This window comes from Melanostigma gelatinosum (genome assembly GCF_949748355.1).
Source record: "Melanostigma gelatinosum genome assembly, chromosome: 16".
NCBI classification, from domain to species: Eukaryota; Metazoa; Chordata; class Actinopteri; order Perciformes; family Zoarcidae; genus Melanostigma; species Melanostigma gelatinosum.
The window spans coordinates 24,808,613-24,824,241 of record NC_136649.1 but is presented as its reverse complement, the minus strand read 5'-3'; the positions used below and the strand labels follow the sequence as shown (position 1 = coordinate 24,824,241).

Below are 15,629 nucleotides of genomic sequence, written 5' to 3'. Positions count from 1 at the left end.
GTTTGATATTGGCCTATAATTTTTCATCGTTGCGGAGTCTAAACTAGCCTTCTTTAGGAGCGGTTTAATAACTGCAGTTTTTAGGGCTTGTGGGAAGACACCTGAGAGAAGGGATGTGTTTACAATTTGTAAGAGATCAGTGGTCATGCAGTTTGAAATATTTTTGAAAAAGTGTGTTGGTAGAATATCCAAGCAGCAGGAGGATGACTTCAGATGTTGTATAATGTCTTCTAGGCTTCTACGGTCGATTGAATGAAATTGTGTCATGATATTTGAATGGATGTTATTCAGAGATCGGTACAACACATATCCTGTGGTTGGTGTGGAGGCACTGACTGCTTGTCTAATTTTCTGAATTTTGTCAGTAAAAAAGGAGGCAAATTGATTACATGCCCAGGTGGATTGGCGCTCAGCAGCTACCGACACTGGAGGGTTTGTTAGCCTGTCGACGGTAGCAAATAAGGCGCGTGTATTGTTCTTGTTTTTGGTTATGATGTCAGAGAAGAATGACTGCCTTGCATTTCTAAGTTCCAAATTATAATTGCGAAGTCTCTCTTTATAGATGTCACAGTGAACCTGGAGATTAGTTTTTCGCCACCTGCGCTCAGCTTTCCGACACTCTCGTTTCTCTATTCTGACCAGCGTAGCATTTCTCCAAGGAGATCTTTGCTTCCCCGAGACAACCTTCACTTTAGTGGGTGCAATGGCATCAATAATATTTTTAACTTTAAAATTGAAGCCATCTACAAGCTCATTGACTGAGAGGCAAGAGAGGGCTGGTGTGGAGGAGAACTTCTGAATAAATAGTTCACTGGTGTTTTCAGAGATGTAACGCTTTGTCACAACCTTGGTTTGGACATTTGTGTGCAAGGAGATTGCACTCTCAAAGAAAACACAGAAATGATCAGAGAGTGCAACATCAGTCACAGCAACCTTGGAAATGTTTACACCTTTGGTGATGATTAGGTCCAGAGTGTACCCCCTGTTGTGGGTGGGTCCTGTCACATGCTAAGTCAGATCATAGTTATCAAGGACACCACATAGTTCTATAGACTCTCTGTCCTGGGGATTCTCAACATGGATATTAAAATCACCAACAATAACAACACAGTCAAAATCAATACAGATTACAGACAGCAGTTCAGTAAACTCATCAAAGAAGGTTGCACAGTATTTAGGCGGTCTGTAAATGTTTAGGAATAAAGCTTGAGAGGAATTCAGAGCCACATATTCAAAATAACTAAAATGACCAAAGGACATCTGCTTGCATTGAAGAGAATCATTAAATAAAACAGCAACTCCACCTCCTTTCTTATGCGCTCTTGTTTCGCTCATGAAACTGAAGTTGTGAGGTGTTGATTCAATAAGAACAGCTGCACTGTTATCTTGATTTAACCAAGTTTCAGTTAAAAACAAAATGTCCAGTTTGTGCCCAACAATAAAATCATTGATTCAAAATGTTTTTCCTGACAGAGACCTGACATTTAATAAAGCTAAGTTTAATGTGGTTAAAGCTTTCTTTGCCCAATTTATTTGGTCAGGCTGACGAGGAATGTATGCTAAGTTTGATAAGTTTGCATGTTTACTATTGTTTCTTCGCAGCCTCACCTTTCTTTTTCTATAAACTTGCAAGACAGGAATTGAAGCGGCTAGCTGCATACAGGGCCCCGACTTTTCCTGGAGAGTCATTGGTATCATTAGCCCTGTAGCCTGGACCCAGAAGATATCAATTATTTCCGTTATCATGTAGGGGAGACAGAGGATGGTTGTGGAACCGTCGAGGAGTGTGGCGAGGAGTGTGTTTGGTCCCAGCAATGACCAGCTCTTTCATGTGGTCAGTGAACTCCAGGTGGGGGGAGGATGGGGAGAGTGTGAGAGAGGAAAGGGACCTGGATGGAATTTGGGGGGTGGAAGTAGGTGCTGGGGAGGGAAGTACCAGCCCTTAGTAAAGTACGTACCAGCCCTTAGTGAAGGAAGTACCAGCCCTTAGTGAAGGAAGTACCAGCCCTTAGTGAAGGAAGTACTAGCCCTTAGTGAAGGAAGTACCAGCCCTTAGTAAAGTACGTACCAGCCCTTAGTGAAGGAAGTACCAGCCCTTAGTAAAGTACGTACCAGCCCTTAGTGAAGGAAGTACCAGCCCTTAGTAAAGTACGTACCAGCCCTTAGTGAAGGAAGTACCAGCCCTTAGTAAAGTACATACCAGCCCTTAGTGAAGGAAGTACCAGCCCTTAGTGAAGGAAGTGCCAGCCCTTAGTAAAGGAAGTGCAAGGACGAGAAGCTTGCAGATGGGCAAATGGTTGTGGTTAAGGGTTGAAACACTCAGTGAAGCCAGTGGCGGCTGGTGGATTGGGTAGGGCCATCCAATCAATTTCAGCAAATAGTATAATTCAATGCAACAAAAAAAAAGTATCAAAAACGCATTTGTACTTTGCAGTTACATTGTTATCATTTATTCCAACACTGACATAATAAGGACATCTTATTCATACAATTCAGTATATTAATATATATATATATCATATAATAATAATATTCAGTATAATATGATATATAAATACCATATAATCATAAATATACAATATAAATATCATGAATATATTATAATAAAATATAAATATCATATATAGTCTAATAGAACAAGTATATTTTAAGATGCCCCTATGAACCTTGTTTGTTGGAGAAACACCCAATGAGTGTGGTGAGGAAACCTGCATGTTTTTATGACAGTTATTTGTAAAGGAACTTTGCTCTTCTGTCCTTCTGAGTGGCAAACCTCTCAATGACCTTCTTATTGAAGTCAGGCATGTCCCTGACAAGTTTCTTCTCCATGGAGAGCATAGCCAGAGCATTAAGGCCATCCTGTGTCATGGTGTTCCTCAGGAAGGTCTTGATCCTCTTCAAAGTAGAGAAACACCTCTCGGGTTCAGCTGTGGTCATGGTGTGGTGATGAGGATCCTGAGGAGAGTGACAGTCTCTGTGAAGGTGCTCTGAAGGTTGTTCTCCATGAAAAACTGGTACACAGGCACTGCACCACTGCAAGCCTTGAACTCACTGTTCTCATAGATATGGGACAGTTCTGTTTTGAGCTTGGCCTGGTCCAACATGGGGTAAGCCTCCACTGTGGTTTCAAGCACCGACTCAGGGAACCTCACACTGTGTTGTGGGAACAACGCTCCATGCAGCAGTGTTGTGCTGACGAGGTGCTGGGTGAAGGAGAACCGCTCCTTGGCTTGCATCAGGATGGTATCACATACCTGCAAAAGATAAATCAACTTAAATTTGCAATGAAGCTATTTTGATGAAAGTGATTCTGATTGAACACATGCTTATGTGATAAAGTCAAGTATTTAAAAAAAACAATGTATGTAAAATCTTACAAATAACTTTAGATGATGGGAAATTATATCTACATCATCAAAATGTATCAGACGGTCAGTTACCAGCTTGTCCTCCCTTTTCAGGAGACGGTTGACTATGTTATTGAATATTTGACTACTTCCTGTAATTAGCATGTGCTGTGCATACACACCCACATAGTACATGTATGTGTGCGAGTGTATAAAGTATTTATATTGACAAGTATTTATATTGACAACTACATCACAACTTACCTCTGTTGTTCCCCATGTCCCAGCATCCTGCTGGTCAGATCCACTGTCCCCACACAGAGAGGACATGGACGCCCTGTTCCAAAAAATAAAGTTTAAGTTTCTAACTTGACATCTTCAAAAACAACTCGGCCTCTTCTAGAAACAGACTTGGTGGACACCTGAATAAGCCTGTTATTACAAATTGTGTTTAATAACTACCTGCATTTTTATAGAAATCTGATCTTTTTCCTTTTAAAATATTTAAACAAATATCATTGTGATGTTTTCTATTATAATCATTTACTTTGATGTCTAGGCCCATTTAGGCTTTTACAGACTGTTGGCCGTGAGCAACTCATCTTTCTAACAACAAAAGCTTTATCAGCTCGTAGTGAAAATACTTATTTACCTGATTTTTTGAATGCTGTCTGTGAACCTCTGGACAAGTCCTTCAATGAAGACAGGGTCGATGTTCCTCTTCTGCAGCTGGCTCAATAGCATGTCCACATTTGGCATGATCTTGTGGAACAATGCCAGGAAAAAACAGAAAGTCTCGTCTTCAAGCATCCTCACAAAGCCCCCGGCCTCTCTGACAGTTGTGGGACCAAAGTTCCCAGAGTCTCTGATGTTCATCAGGAGGTCATCCTGGTGCTCGTACACAGTGTTTACAGCGCGACTCTGGAAGTTCCACCGTGTTGTGGAGGCTCGAGGAAGTCTATGCGCAACCATCTGGTCCAGCACGGTGGTTCGCTTGGGTGACCTGGAGAAGAAGGCAGAGAATCCACCAAGGTCCGAAAAGAAAGTGTGGATCCTGGAGATGCGTGCTGTGGCCTGCTGCATGATGAGGTTCAGCTGGTGCACGTAGCAGTGGACGTGCGAGGGACGAGCAGACGAGCACACGAGAACACGCGAGATGAGAACGAGACACGAGCACTCGCAGCCGTGGGCCAGATGAGAATGGCCCTCCTGGAAGTCTTTTTTAGGGCGCTGATTGGCTAAATTGTAAGTCACTCATTTATTTCTTTAATCAGTGATTGGCTAAGCTGCTTATTAGACCCGTCTTCCTTGGGCCAAATCGATCTGGCCCCAGCACGTGCACGCGCAGTAGAGACGTGCACGGGGACAGCTGAGCGGTGCACCAGCGGAGAGGACAAGCAGGGAAAGCATTTATTTTGCGCAGATATCCTATTTTACAAATATTACTGGGTATATTACAAAGCTCAAAAACACAAATATTGACAATTTGTATAATTTATTAATATTATAAAAAAAAAAAGTATAATATTATAATTGTTTTTTGTTTGTTTGTTTTTGTGGCTTAAGGTGGGTGGGGCCAGGCCCCGTGGCCCTCTATTGGCCGGCTGCCAATGAGGTTGGCTACCACCTGTACATCTGTACCTGGCCGAAGGCTACAGTTACCTCATGGGGAAACCAAAGGAAGCAACCCAACAGGTGCATATCACAGGGACTTTGAGTTTATCCTCTTGTTTCCAGATAAATGAATCTTCTGGATCTCTGAGTTGCTTCATCAGATTCAGTTTAAACTCTGAGCTACATTTGGAGGCAAACATAATGCTCAATGGTGATCAATAAGTGAGTTTATCTCTGATTTAGTGAATGTTCCTTTAAAATACAACTTCCTGGTAAACAACACGCTCACTGACAGGAAACGCAGTGTGTCTGTGTGTGTGTGTTTTCCATTTATCAGCTAAAGTGGATCCATTTATAGAAAGAAATCCATTAGAGAGAAGAAACCTCAAGATACATATCTGTGTGTGCGTGTGTGTGTCAGAGGTGGAACAGGATCCTCCAATCTGCAGTTAATCTGGAAGTTATAAACAATCAATATGTTTAATCTTTGAGTCCACGTGGACGTTTGAGCGAAATTTGAAGAAAGTTCCTCGAGGTGTTCCTGAAACATCGTTAACGTGAGTGGACCAGATGGATCTGAACACATGATGATGGTGAAGATGATGATGAAGATGGTGAAGCAGTCTCCAGTGAGACACAGTGAGACACCTGGACTATAGGTAGACAGGTACGTGTCTCTTTCTTCTCTCTCACAATAACAACACCGTGCTTTTCCGATTGTGTTTTCAGTTCACCTCACTGAGACTCAGCTCCACCCGTCAGGAGTGACCTCTGGATTAAATCCAGCGCTCATATGCGTCTGACTCAACAGTGTGTGTGTTAGTGTATGTGTGTGAGTGAGTGTATGTGGTGTGTGTAAAAGTGTGTGTGTGTGTGTGTGTTAGTGTGTGTGTGTGTGAGCGTGTGTGTATGTGTGTGTGTTGGTGTATGTGCGTGAGTAAGTTAAGTGTGTGTGTGTGTGAGTATGTGTGTGAGTAAGTTAAGTGTGTGTGTGTGTGTGTTAGTGTGTGAGTATATGTGTGTGTGTGTTGGTGTGTGTGTGTACATAACCAGACTTATTTAAGACTCACACACGATGAAGAAGAGAGATGAACATGCGACCTCTGTTTGTCAAAGTGAAAACTGACTGAAATATTGATCACGTGACGATAGATAAGTGATGATAGGGGGGGTGGGGGGGTGGTCATATGACAACAGTGGGCGTGGCCTCCAGCACATTACATTCAGTGTCGTAATAATATTAATAACATATAATAACAATAATGAAATGATAATAATAATGATCAGGTGATTATTCATATGAAGGAAGTGAATTGACTTCTGTTTCATCATGAATATAATTGTTAACATTATATAACTATATATATATAATATAATATAATATAATTATTATTAAGTTATTGTAATAAAGTGAAGAGTTTTTAAAACCGTACTTCACTGAATTAGTTGGAGTTGCAGAGACGCATAAAAGCAGAACCAGGTGGAGAAACACTGGTTCCTACATTTCCCATAATGCACCTGGGTGGAGTGTTTCATGAAAGCTTTCTGACCGTGGACGTGGAGGACAGAGGGGGATGGTCTGGGCTCCCCCTCCTGGACCCCCCCCAACCACCACAGCACCTCCACGGGCTCGGGGGGTCCGACAGCAGCACAGGTGAGGTTGAAGGGCACGTTGGGGAAGGTGGACACGTCCTGAGGCTCCTGGACCAGGTGAGGGACACCTGTAGGAGACAGGAAGTAAATCAGGTGCGTTCAACTGTGAATACTAATACTGGTCCATGCTGGTCCATGGACCAGGTAAGGGACAACTGTCGGAGACAGGAAGTAGATCAGGTGCGTTCAGCTGTGAACACAGGTGCTGCCTTCAGGGTCCTCACCTTCTACTGTGATCCAGGCTCGTTCAGAGGAGACCGTCAGGTCGTGGAACTCCACCTCACACCAGTACTGACCCGCATCCTGCTGCTGGACCGACTTCACACTGGGAACGAGAACACAGAACGTCAGAACCTCAACCGGACCAGAACCATGGAACTAGTGACACATGAAGTCAAATAGTCTCCATCAGCAGAGTCCCACTGATCTGTGATCAGATCCTGTCTCAGTGGCCCACCATGGCCCATCATGGTCCACCATGGTCCAACAATGTCAACCATGACCCACAATGGTCCACCATGACCCGACAAGGTCCATCATGGTCCACCATGGTGTACCATGGCTCCACAAGGTCCACCAATGTCCTCCATGACCCACAATGGTCCACCATGACCGGACAAGGTCCACCATGTTCCACCAATGTCCACAATGGTACACCATGGTGTACCATGGCTCCACAAGGTCCACCATAGTCCACCAATGTCCACAATGGTACACCATGGTGTACCATGGCTCCACAAGGTCCACCATAGTCCACCAATGTCCTCCATGACCCACAATGGTCCACCGTGGTCCACCATGACCCGACAAGGTCCACCATGGTCCACCAATGTCCACAATGGTCCACCATGGTGTACCATGGCTCCACAAGGTCCACCATAGTCCACCAATGCCCACAATGGTACACCATGGTGTACCATGGCTCCACAAGGTCCACCATAGTCCACCAATGTCCTCCATGACCCACAATGGTCCACCGTGGTCCACCATGACCCGACAAGGTCCACCATGGTCCACCAATGTCCACAATGGTACACCATGGTGTACCATGGCTCCACAAGGTCCACCATAGTCCACCAATGTCCTCCATGACCCACAATGGTCCACCATGGCCCACCATTGTCCACCATGGTCCTTATGATACAAATTCAAAAGACGCACTCCTGTTTTCGTTTTGTCTATAACTACTTTTGTTGAGGATCCTTGTTGCATCATGATGGTAAACGATGCTTGAATAAGTACCGTAGCTTCCTGTTGTTGCTATAACACCTGCATACACCTGTATCATGGTCCTCCTTGTCTCTAAAGGTCTCTAAAGTTCAGTAAGGAAACCAGGAGGTGGCGGTTGTCACATTTCTAAGCTTCACTGTTTTTCATTTTTCTTTCTGTCCAGGAATCTGAGTTTAAAGCCGATTAAAGCCGCTGCTCACAGATCTGAGGTCAGTCTCTCAGGCAACATTCATCCGTTCAAACAAAGACTCGTGATCCAAAATCAGCCATTAAAGCTGGATTCTTTCCCCCCAGAGGCCCCTGAGAGCTGCTGGATTCCTCGTGGTGTTTGTGTCATAACTCATAATAATAAAGTGGTGTTTGTGTCATAACTCATAATAATAATTAACTGGTGTTTGTGTCATAACTCATAATAATAATTAACTGGTGTTTGTGTCATAACTCATAATATTAAAGTGGTGTTTGTGTCATAACTCATAATAATAATTAACTGGTGTTTGTGTCATAACTCAATCATAAAGTGGTGTTTGTGTGATAACTCATAATAATAATTAACTGGTGTTTGTCATAACTCATAATAATAATTAACTGGTGTTTGTGTCATAACTCATAATAATAATTAACTGGTGTTTGTCATAACTCATAATAATAATTAACTGGTGTTTGTGTCATAACTCATAATATTAAAGTGGTGTTTGTGTCATAACTCATAATAATAATTAACTGGTGTTTGTGTCATAACTCAATCATAAAGTGGTGTTTGTGTCATCAGTCATAATAATAATTAACTGGTGTTTGTGTCATAACTCATAATAATAAAGTGGTGTTTAAGTCATAACTCATAATAATAATTAACTGGTGTTTGTCATAACTCATAATAATAATTAACTGGTGTTTGTGTCATAACTCATAATAATAATTAACTGGTGTTTGTCATAACTCATAATAATAATTAACTGGTGTTTGTGTCATAACTCATAATAATTAACTGGTGTTTGTGTCATAACTCATAATAATAAAGTGGTGTTCGTGTCATAACTCATAATAATAATTAACTGGTGTTTGTGTCATAACTCAATCATAAAGTGGTGTTTTTGTCATAACTCATAATAATAATTAACTGGTGTTTGTGTCATAACTCATAATAATAAAGTGGTGTTTATGTCATAACTCATAATAATAAAGTGGTGTTTATGTCATAACTCATAATAATAATTAACTGGTGTTTGTCATAACTCATAATAATAATTAACTGGTGTTTGTGTCATAACTCATAATAACAATTAACGGGTGTTTGTCATAACTCATAATAATAAAGTGATGTTTGTGTCATAACTCATAATAATAATTAACTGGTTGTGTCATAACTCATAATAATAAAGTGATGTTTGTGTCATAACTCATAATAATAATTAACTGGTGTTTGTCATAACTCATAATAAAGTGGTGTTTGTGTCATAACTCATAATAATAAAGTGATGTTTGTGTCATAACTCATAATAATAAAGTGGTGTTTGTGTCATAACTCACAATAATAAAGTGGTGTTTGTGTCATAACTCATAATAAAGTGGTGTTTGTGTCAACTTATAATAATAAACTGGTGTTTGTGTCATAACTCATAATAATAAAGTGATGTTTGTGTCATAACTCAGAATAATAAAGTGATGTTTGTGTCATAACTCAATAATAAAGTGGTGTTTGTGTCATAACTCATAATAATAAACTAGTGTTGTGTCATAACTCATAATAATAAAGTGGTGTTTGTTATAACTGATAATAATAAACTAGTGTTTGTGTCATAACTCGTAATAATAAAGTGGTGTTTGTGTCATAACCAGTGGTGTATAAAGTACTCAAAAGCCATACTTGAGTAAAAGTAAAGATACCTTACTGGAAAACTACTAGTAAAAAGTCACCTATTAGAATACTACTTGAGTAAAAGTCTTAAAGTATCTGATATTTATTGTACTTAGTAAGTATCAAAAGTAATTTTCTGATATTAAATGTACATCATAACCTGAACATTAAATGAACATCATAACCTGTTCATTGAAAGTAAAAGTACAAGTAAATGCTTTTAATAAAAAAGCAAAGGGTCAGAATTTTGAGAATGATGAAGTTTATTCTTTTAAGTGCTGTGGCACCATGACCAAGGACATGGAGCTGTGTTGAACATAATTGGGTTGGCTGTGATCCATCCAGGAGCAACAATGTTCAACATAACATATTGTACATAAGTATACTTTTGCATCTACTATGAACTTATCATCATAATTCTCCAAAAAGCAATATGACACTATGAAGGAGTTGCGTTTATAAGTATGCTCATTCCAACTAGAGGATGAAGAGGGCAAATGCATAACATTGTGTTCAGCAAAACATATCCACTTGATGCATCAGGTCAGTGTTTAGAGAAAGGACGCCTGCCTTGTAAACTCCTATGGGCCTGATTTGAACACAATCGACAAAGGTTTTGCTCAAGCTGAATCTGCAATTGGGCGACTGCTACCATCATAACTCCATCTGATCATCCACAACATGACTCAAATATCAAAACATGATCAATACTAAAGCAGCACCGAAAGTAACAACCCAGTCATTACTTGAAACTGAAACATGTCCTGTTCATCTTCAAAAGAAGTTGGTTTTCAAAATTGCGAGAATTCAATCATGCTCTTCTTGAGCTGAAGACTAGTCCTGCGACGCTAAATAGCCTTTCACAGGCCGCTGAGGCAGGTAGAGGTGTGTTCAGCGTCACAGACAGCTTGCGCACAGCTGCAAAGGATTTCACTAATGCTAACGCTAATGCTAACACTAATGCTAACCCTGCGCTCTCTCGGCTCCCGTCAATCCTCTGGTGTGGTGGCTAGCTAACGTTAAGTTAGCTAACGTTAGCCAACTAGTGCTGCACAACTGGTGTTGGTCTTCGTCACCACCGTCATTTGTTTCGGGAGTAGCAGGTGCTTCCATTTCTGCTTCCATCATGAAATCAGTCATCGTCGAGTGGAATTATACTCAGGTAGTCGCCCGCTAGCTTATAGCATGTAGCATCCTGGGCATCACTGGCAATCAAAACGCCGCGGCTTTGAGAGCACTTGTTTGCAATTGTGCATTAACGTGATTAACCAATGATTTAACTTGCTGCTAGGACCACTGATTCACCAAACCTGCTTGCTTGCAGTCTGTGTTCCACCACAGTCCCCGACGCTGGTCTCATGATTAATTTTGTTTCTGAAGATAGATTTGATTTTGAAGCGAGTAACGAAGGTTTCAGGGGAAATGTATCGGAGTAAAAGTATCAGTTTTCTTTGCAAAATGTAGTGAAGTAAAAGTCAACAGAAATATAAGTAGTAAAATAAAGTACAGATACCCAAAAAAACTCCTTAAGTACAGTAACGAAGTATTTCTACTTCGTTACTATACACTACTGGTCATAACTCATAATAATCTTTAACCAACTGTCTTCCTATCTCCGCCAGAACAGCATCTTGGACCCCCACCAGTCCGGGTTCAAAGTGGGTCACTCGACAGAGACAGCCCTCCTTGCGTTGACAGAGTCGCTTCACGCCGCGAGAGCGAACTCTCTTTGCTCTGTCCTGATTCTCCTGGACCTGTCTGCAGCGTTTGACACTGTGAACCACCAGATCCTCCTCTCCACCCTCGTGGGGATGGCGTCTCAGGCTCTGCACTCTCCCTGTTTGCATCCTACCTGACAGGTCGATCCTACCAGGTGACATGGAGGGGGGCCGTGTCGGAACCACGCATGCTGACTACGGGGGTTCCACAAGTTTCACTCCTGGGCTCCCTTCTCTTCTCGCTCTACACAACATCTCTGGGTTCTGTTATTCGCTCGCATGACTTCTCGTACCATTGTTATGCCGATGACACCCAGCTGGTCTTGTCATTTCCTACGGGGACACTCGAGTGGAGGAATCGCTGCGTGCTTGGCTGACATCTTGAAGTGGATGACGACTCACCACCTCAAGCTCAACCTGGACAAAACCGAGCTACTGTTCCTCCCGGGGAAGGGTTGCCCGCACAGAGACCTGTCCATCACCATGACGATATCGTGGTGACGCCAACTCGGACTGTGAGGAACCTGGGTGTGACCCTGGACGACCAACTGTCGTTCCCAGGAAACATTGCATCGGTTACACGCTCCTGCAGATTCCTGCTCTACAACATCAGGAGGATTCACTTCCTCACTGATGAGACGGTGCAGGTGATCATCCAGGCTCTTGTCATCTCCCGCCTGGACTACTGCAACTCACTACTTGCCGGAGCCCCGGCCATCAGACCTCTGGAGCTTGTCCAGAAAGCTGCAGCTCGCCTGGTGTTCAATCGCCCCAAGTTCTCCCACAACTTCCCTTCTCTGTTCTCTACACTGGCTCCCTGTAAGAGCATCCAGTGTGAGACTCTGATGCTAGTCTACAGGGCAGTGAAAGGAACAGCTCCTTCCTATCTCCAGGCCACGGTAAAGCCCTACACCCCCCCCCGACCTCTTCGCTCTGCTGCCTCGGGGCGATCGGTCGCCCCGTCGCTCAGAGGTCCCTGCGGCCGATCGACCCGGTCGCGGCTGTTTCCTGTCCTGACCCCTCAGTGGTGGAATGAACTCCCCACTGACCTCAGGACAGCAGAGTCGCTGCCCATCTTTCATCAGGCTGAAGACTCACCTCTTCAAGAAGTACTACCCTGAGCCTCCACTCACCACTTACTGTATTCATACTAGTTTGTTGCACTTATTGTATTCATACTAGTTTGTTGCACTTATTGTATTCAGACTAGTTTGTTGCACTTATTGTATTCAGACTAGTTTGTTGCACTTATTGTATTCAGACTAGTTTGTTTCTGTACTGTTGCTCTGGTTTATGCTCTTAGATCAGGGGTCGGCAACCTTTTCTATCCAAAGAGCCATTTTGCTCTATTTTCCACCAAATAAAATTAGTCTGGATATTTGATATCACAGCTTATAAAGTTGTATGTATTACATTATATGTACAAAAACTATAGTTTGTTGTATTTGTGAAAATACAGAACAAGAATAAAGACAATTCTTGACCTTTTTTTGCAATTTTACCTGATATAACAATATCAAACTCTTATGAAGAGAAGAGTTTGCTGCAGCAGCTGAGAAATCGCTCTTTGTCGCTCATCTCCAGCGTGACACTTTTCAGCACATGCTGTGTGTTTGTTCTGGAAGCATACAGTAAGCCAGCATCGTTGGCAGTGAAAGCAAATGAAGACGCCCACGCAGAGTTAAACTCTCTATTTTCCTCCGTGACTTTTCTTTATTTGGATTTATCTGTTGATAGTTTACAGAGGGCGGGGGTCTGAAAATCATGATCAGCCACCTGCAGGGAAAAGCGCTTGACAGGGGTAGAGGATTTAACTGCCTGTGGGAACAATTAACATAAGATTCTGTTCATTCTTGCTTATAAATTATATTCTCTCTGAACACGTTTCTCTTTTTGGAGAACATCATGTGAGATATCTTCTTCGATCAGCGCAATTCTCCTGCTCTTTCTATTTCCTCGTCTCAGCCCCGTGTGTCAGTGTGTGTAAACCTCGCTCGAATCAGGAAACTTGTCAGAATACTCACGTTTGATTGGCTGAGCTGCATCACATGATGTGATTTGCACCGCATTGGTCGGTGTGTTTCCTGCACCGCCAAACAAGTGCCGTAACGGCTGAATAAGACGCCGGTTAAAGTTTAAACTCGGTGCCCAATATGTACAATAGTTGGAATGCTGTTAAGCTGTTAAGCACCCCCCCCCCCCCCCACACACACGCCATTTTAAAATAAAAGCCCCACAGAATGAATCCTAACTGAAATGCTTGTGATGAGCCTGTCATTTAATAACTGGTTTGTGTTTATCTAACATTATGATTCTGTCTCCTCTCCCCTTCTCCCCCACACCCCATTTCAAAATAAAAGCCCCAGAGAGTGAATTCTAACTGAACTGCTTGTGATGAAGCCTGTCATTTAATAACTTCTGTTTATGTGTGTCAAACATTATGATTATGTCTCCTCTCCCCCTCCCTCCCCCACCCAGCCCCACCCTTTCAAAATAAAAGCCCCATGGATTAACTGTATTTAAACAAGCTCAAAATTTGGCTTTTTTGTTAAAAAAATTAATGCTCTGACTACTGCTGCTGCTTTTAATATAGTATTACTACTACTGCTACTATAACTTTTGCTGTTGCTACTATTACTACTACTGCTATTACTGCTACCATCAATATTATTACTACCACTACTGCTATTACTACCACTACTACTCTAACTTATACGACAACTGCTACTGCTACTGCTATTCATGCTACTAAAAGAAGTAATGCTACTACAGCTATTAGTACGACTGCTACTAGTACTACTGCTACATCTTCTACTGCCATTACTATTACTATTACTACTACTACTACTACTGTGATATTAAATACTACGACTAATACTACAGCTATTACTATGACTACTGATACTACGTCTTCTACTACTTCTTCTAATTACTAATACTTCTACTACAAATATCACTACTACTACTAGTAGTTATTCTAATGCTACTAATACTTCTACTAATAATACTTCTACTACAACTTATACTACTACAAATATCACCACTGATGAATTTTTTTAAGCCACAGAAACTGTTCAAATATCAAAATGTTCAGCTCTTTCAGGAGAGGGGTGATATGACTTCATATTTCTAATCTTTAAACTTTTTGAATTATTAAGCTTTCTGCAATTTTTTTTGAATGGTATCTATGGAGAAAATCTTCAAATCCTGTTAAACTTCTTCAACTTTCAAAGCCAAAACTTTAGGATCCCTCTTAAGTTTTGATCATTTAAATGAGAGAAGGTTCTTGTTTGGCTAATTCAAGTCATTTTAATGATATTTATATAACCAGATATCATTATGAATATTTATTATTTATTTATATCATAAGTCACAATCTGACACCTTCTGACCTCTGACCCTCACTGAAATAACACTGATAAGTAGTTTAATTAATTTTGATAAATTAAAAGACAGTGTTATGTTTAAATGTCCTCTAGAAAGAGGAGGAGCTCGTCTTCAAACCAAACAGCAGCTCTGCCTGTATTTACTGTTGATCTGTTGAACCATCAAACAACCATCACAGACCTACAGACGCCCCCCTCCCCTCCCCTGCCACCAGACTTCATGTTTTTACCATTTTAAGATCCTTAGAAGTGATATGTTTTGATGTCAGAGGTTATGAAACAAGTAAGTCACTTCAACGTGTCACACAACTTCAAGTTTAGATGCTGAAAATAGTTTAAACTGCAACAATCAAAATGACGTCACACTTATTTTAAAACTTTTACCTCAGCTGGAGGACTTTTATTGTGACACAACTAGAGGACTTTAGCTTCATTTGATAATCATGTGTTACCTGCAAAGTGTCAGAAATATCACGAAATATTTAAACCAACGTTACATTTCTGACTAACTTAAAACAGCTAGAGGACTGTTATTGTGAAGCAGCTAGAGGACTTTTATTGTGAAGCAGCTAGAGGACTGTTATTGTGAAGCAGCCAGAGGACTTTTATTGTGAAGCAGCTAGAGCAGCGGTTCTTAACCTTTTTGACCTCGGGGCCCAACTTTTCAAGTACACAGTGTCCCGGGGCCCATTCTGACTATATGCATCAAAAGTGTCAGACAACCTGTAGGTCATACAGAAACAGAGCAGTGGGCCTTTGGAGTCAGTAAAAATTGAAGATTTTTGTCCACATAAAATAAAAAAGTATATTTCAGTATAAATAA

At 41.5% G+C, this 15,629-nt stretch overlaps 2 protein-coding genes across 2 annotated transcripts in view; both read right to left on the bottom strand.

Moving 5' to 3' along the window:
* tyro3 (TYRO3 protein tyrosine kinase) overlaps positions 1 to 15,629 on the bottom strand; it is a 39,429-nt gene that overhangs the window by 19,663 nt on the left and 4,137 nt on the right. The window contains exons 3-4 of the mRNA XM_079286279.1: positions 6,839 to 6,939; positions 6,512 to 6,682 (exon numbers count right to left, since the gene is read on the bottom strand). Of these exons, the coding sequence (XP_079142405.1) occupies positions 6,512 to 6,682; positions 6,839 to 6,939 (272 nt within the window). The remainder of the gene's footprint in view (positions 1 to 6,511; positions 6,683 to 6,838; positions 6,940 to 15,629) is intronic.
* LOC306789972 (uncharacterized protein) lies at positions 2,934 to 4,430 on the bottom strand (the record flags this gene model as incomplete). Its single annotated transcript, XM_079286079.1, has 3 exons — positions 2,934 to 3,254; positions 3,612 to 3,684; positions 4,000 to 4,430. The coding sequence occupies 3 exons, from the start codon at positions 4,428 to 4,430 to the stop codon at positions 2,934 to 2,936; spliced, it is 825 nt and encodes a 274-aa protein (XP_079142205.1).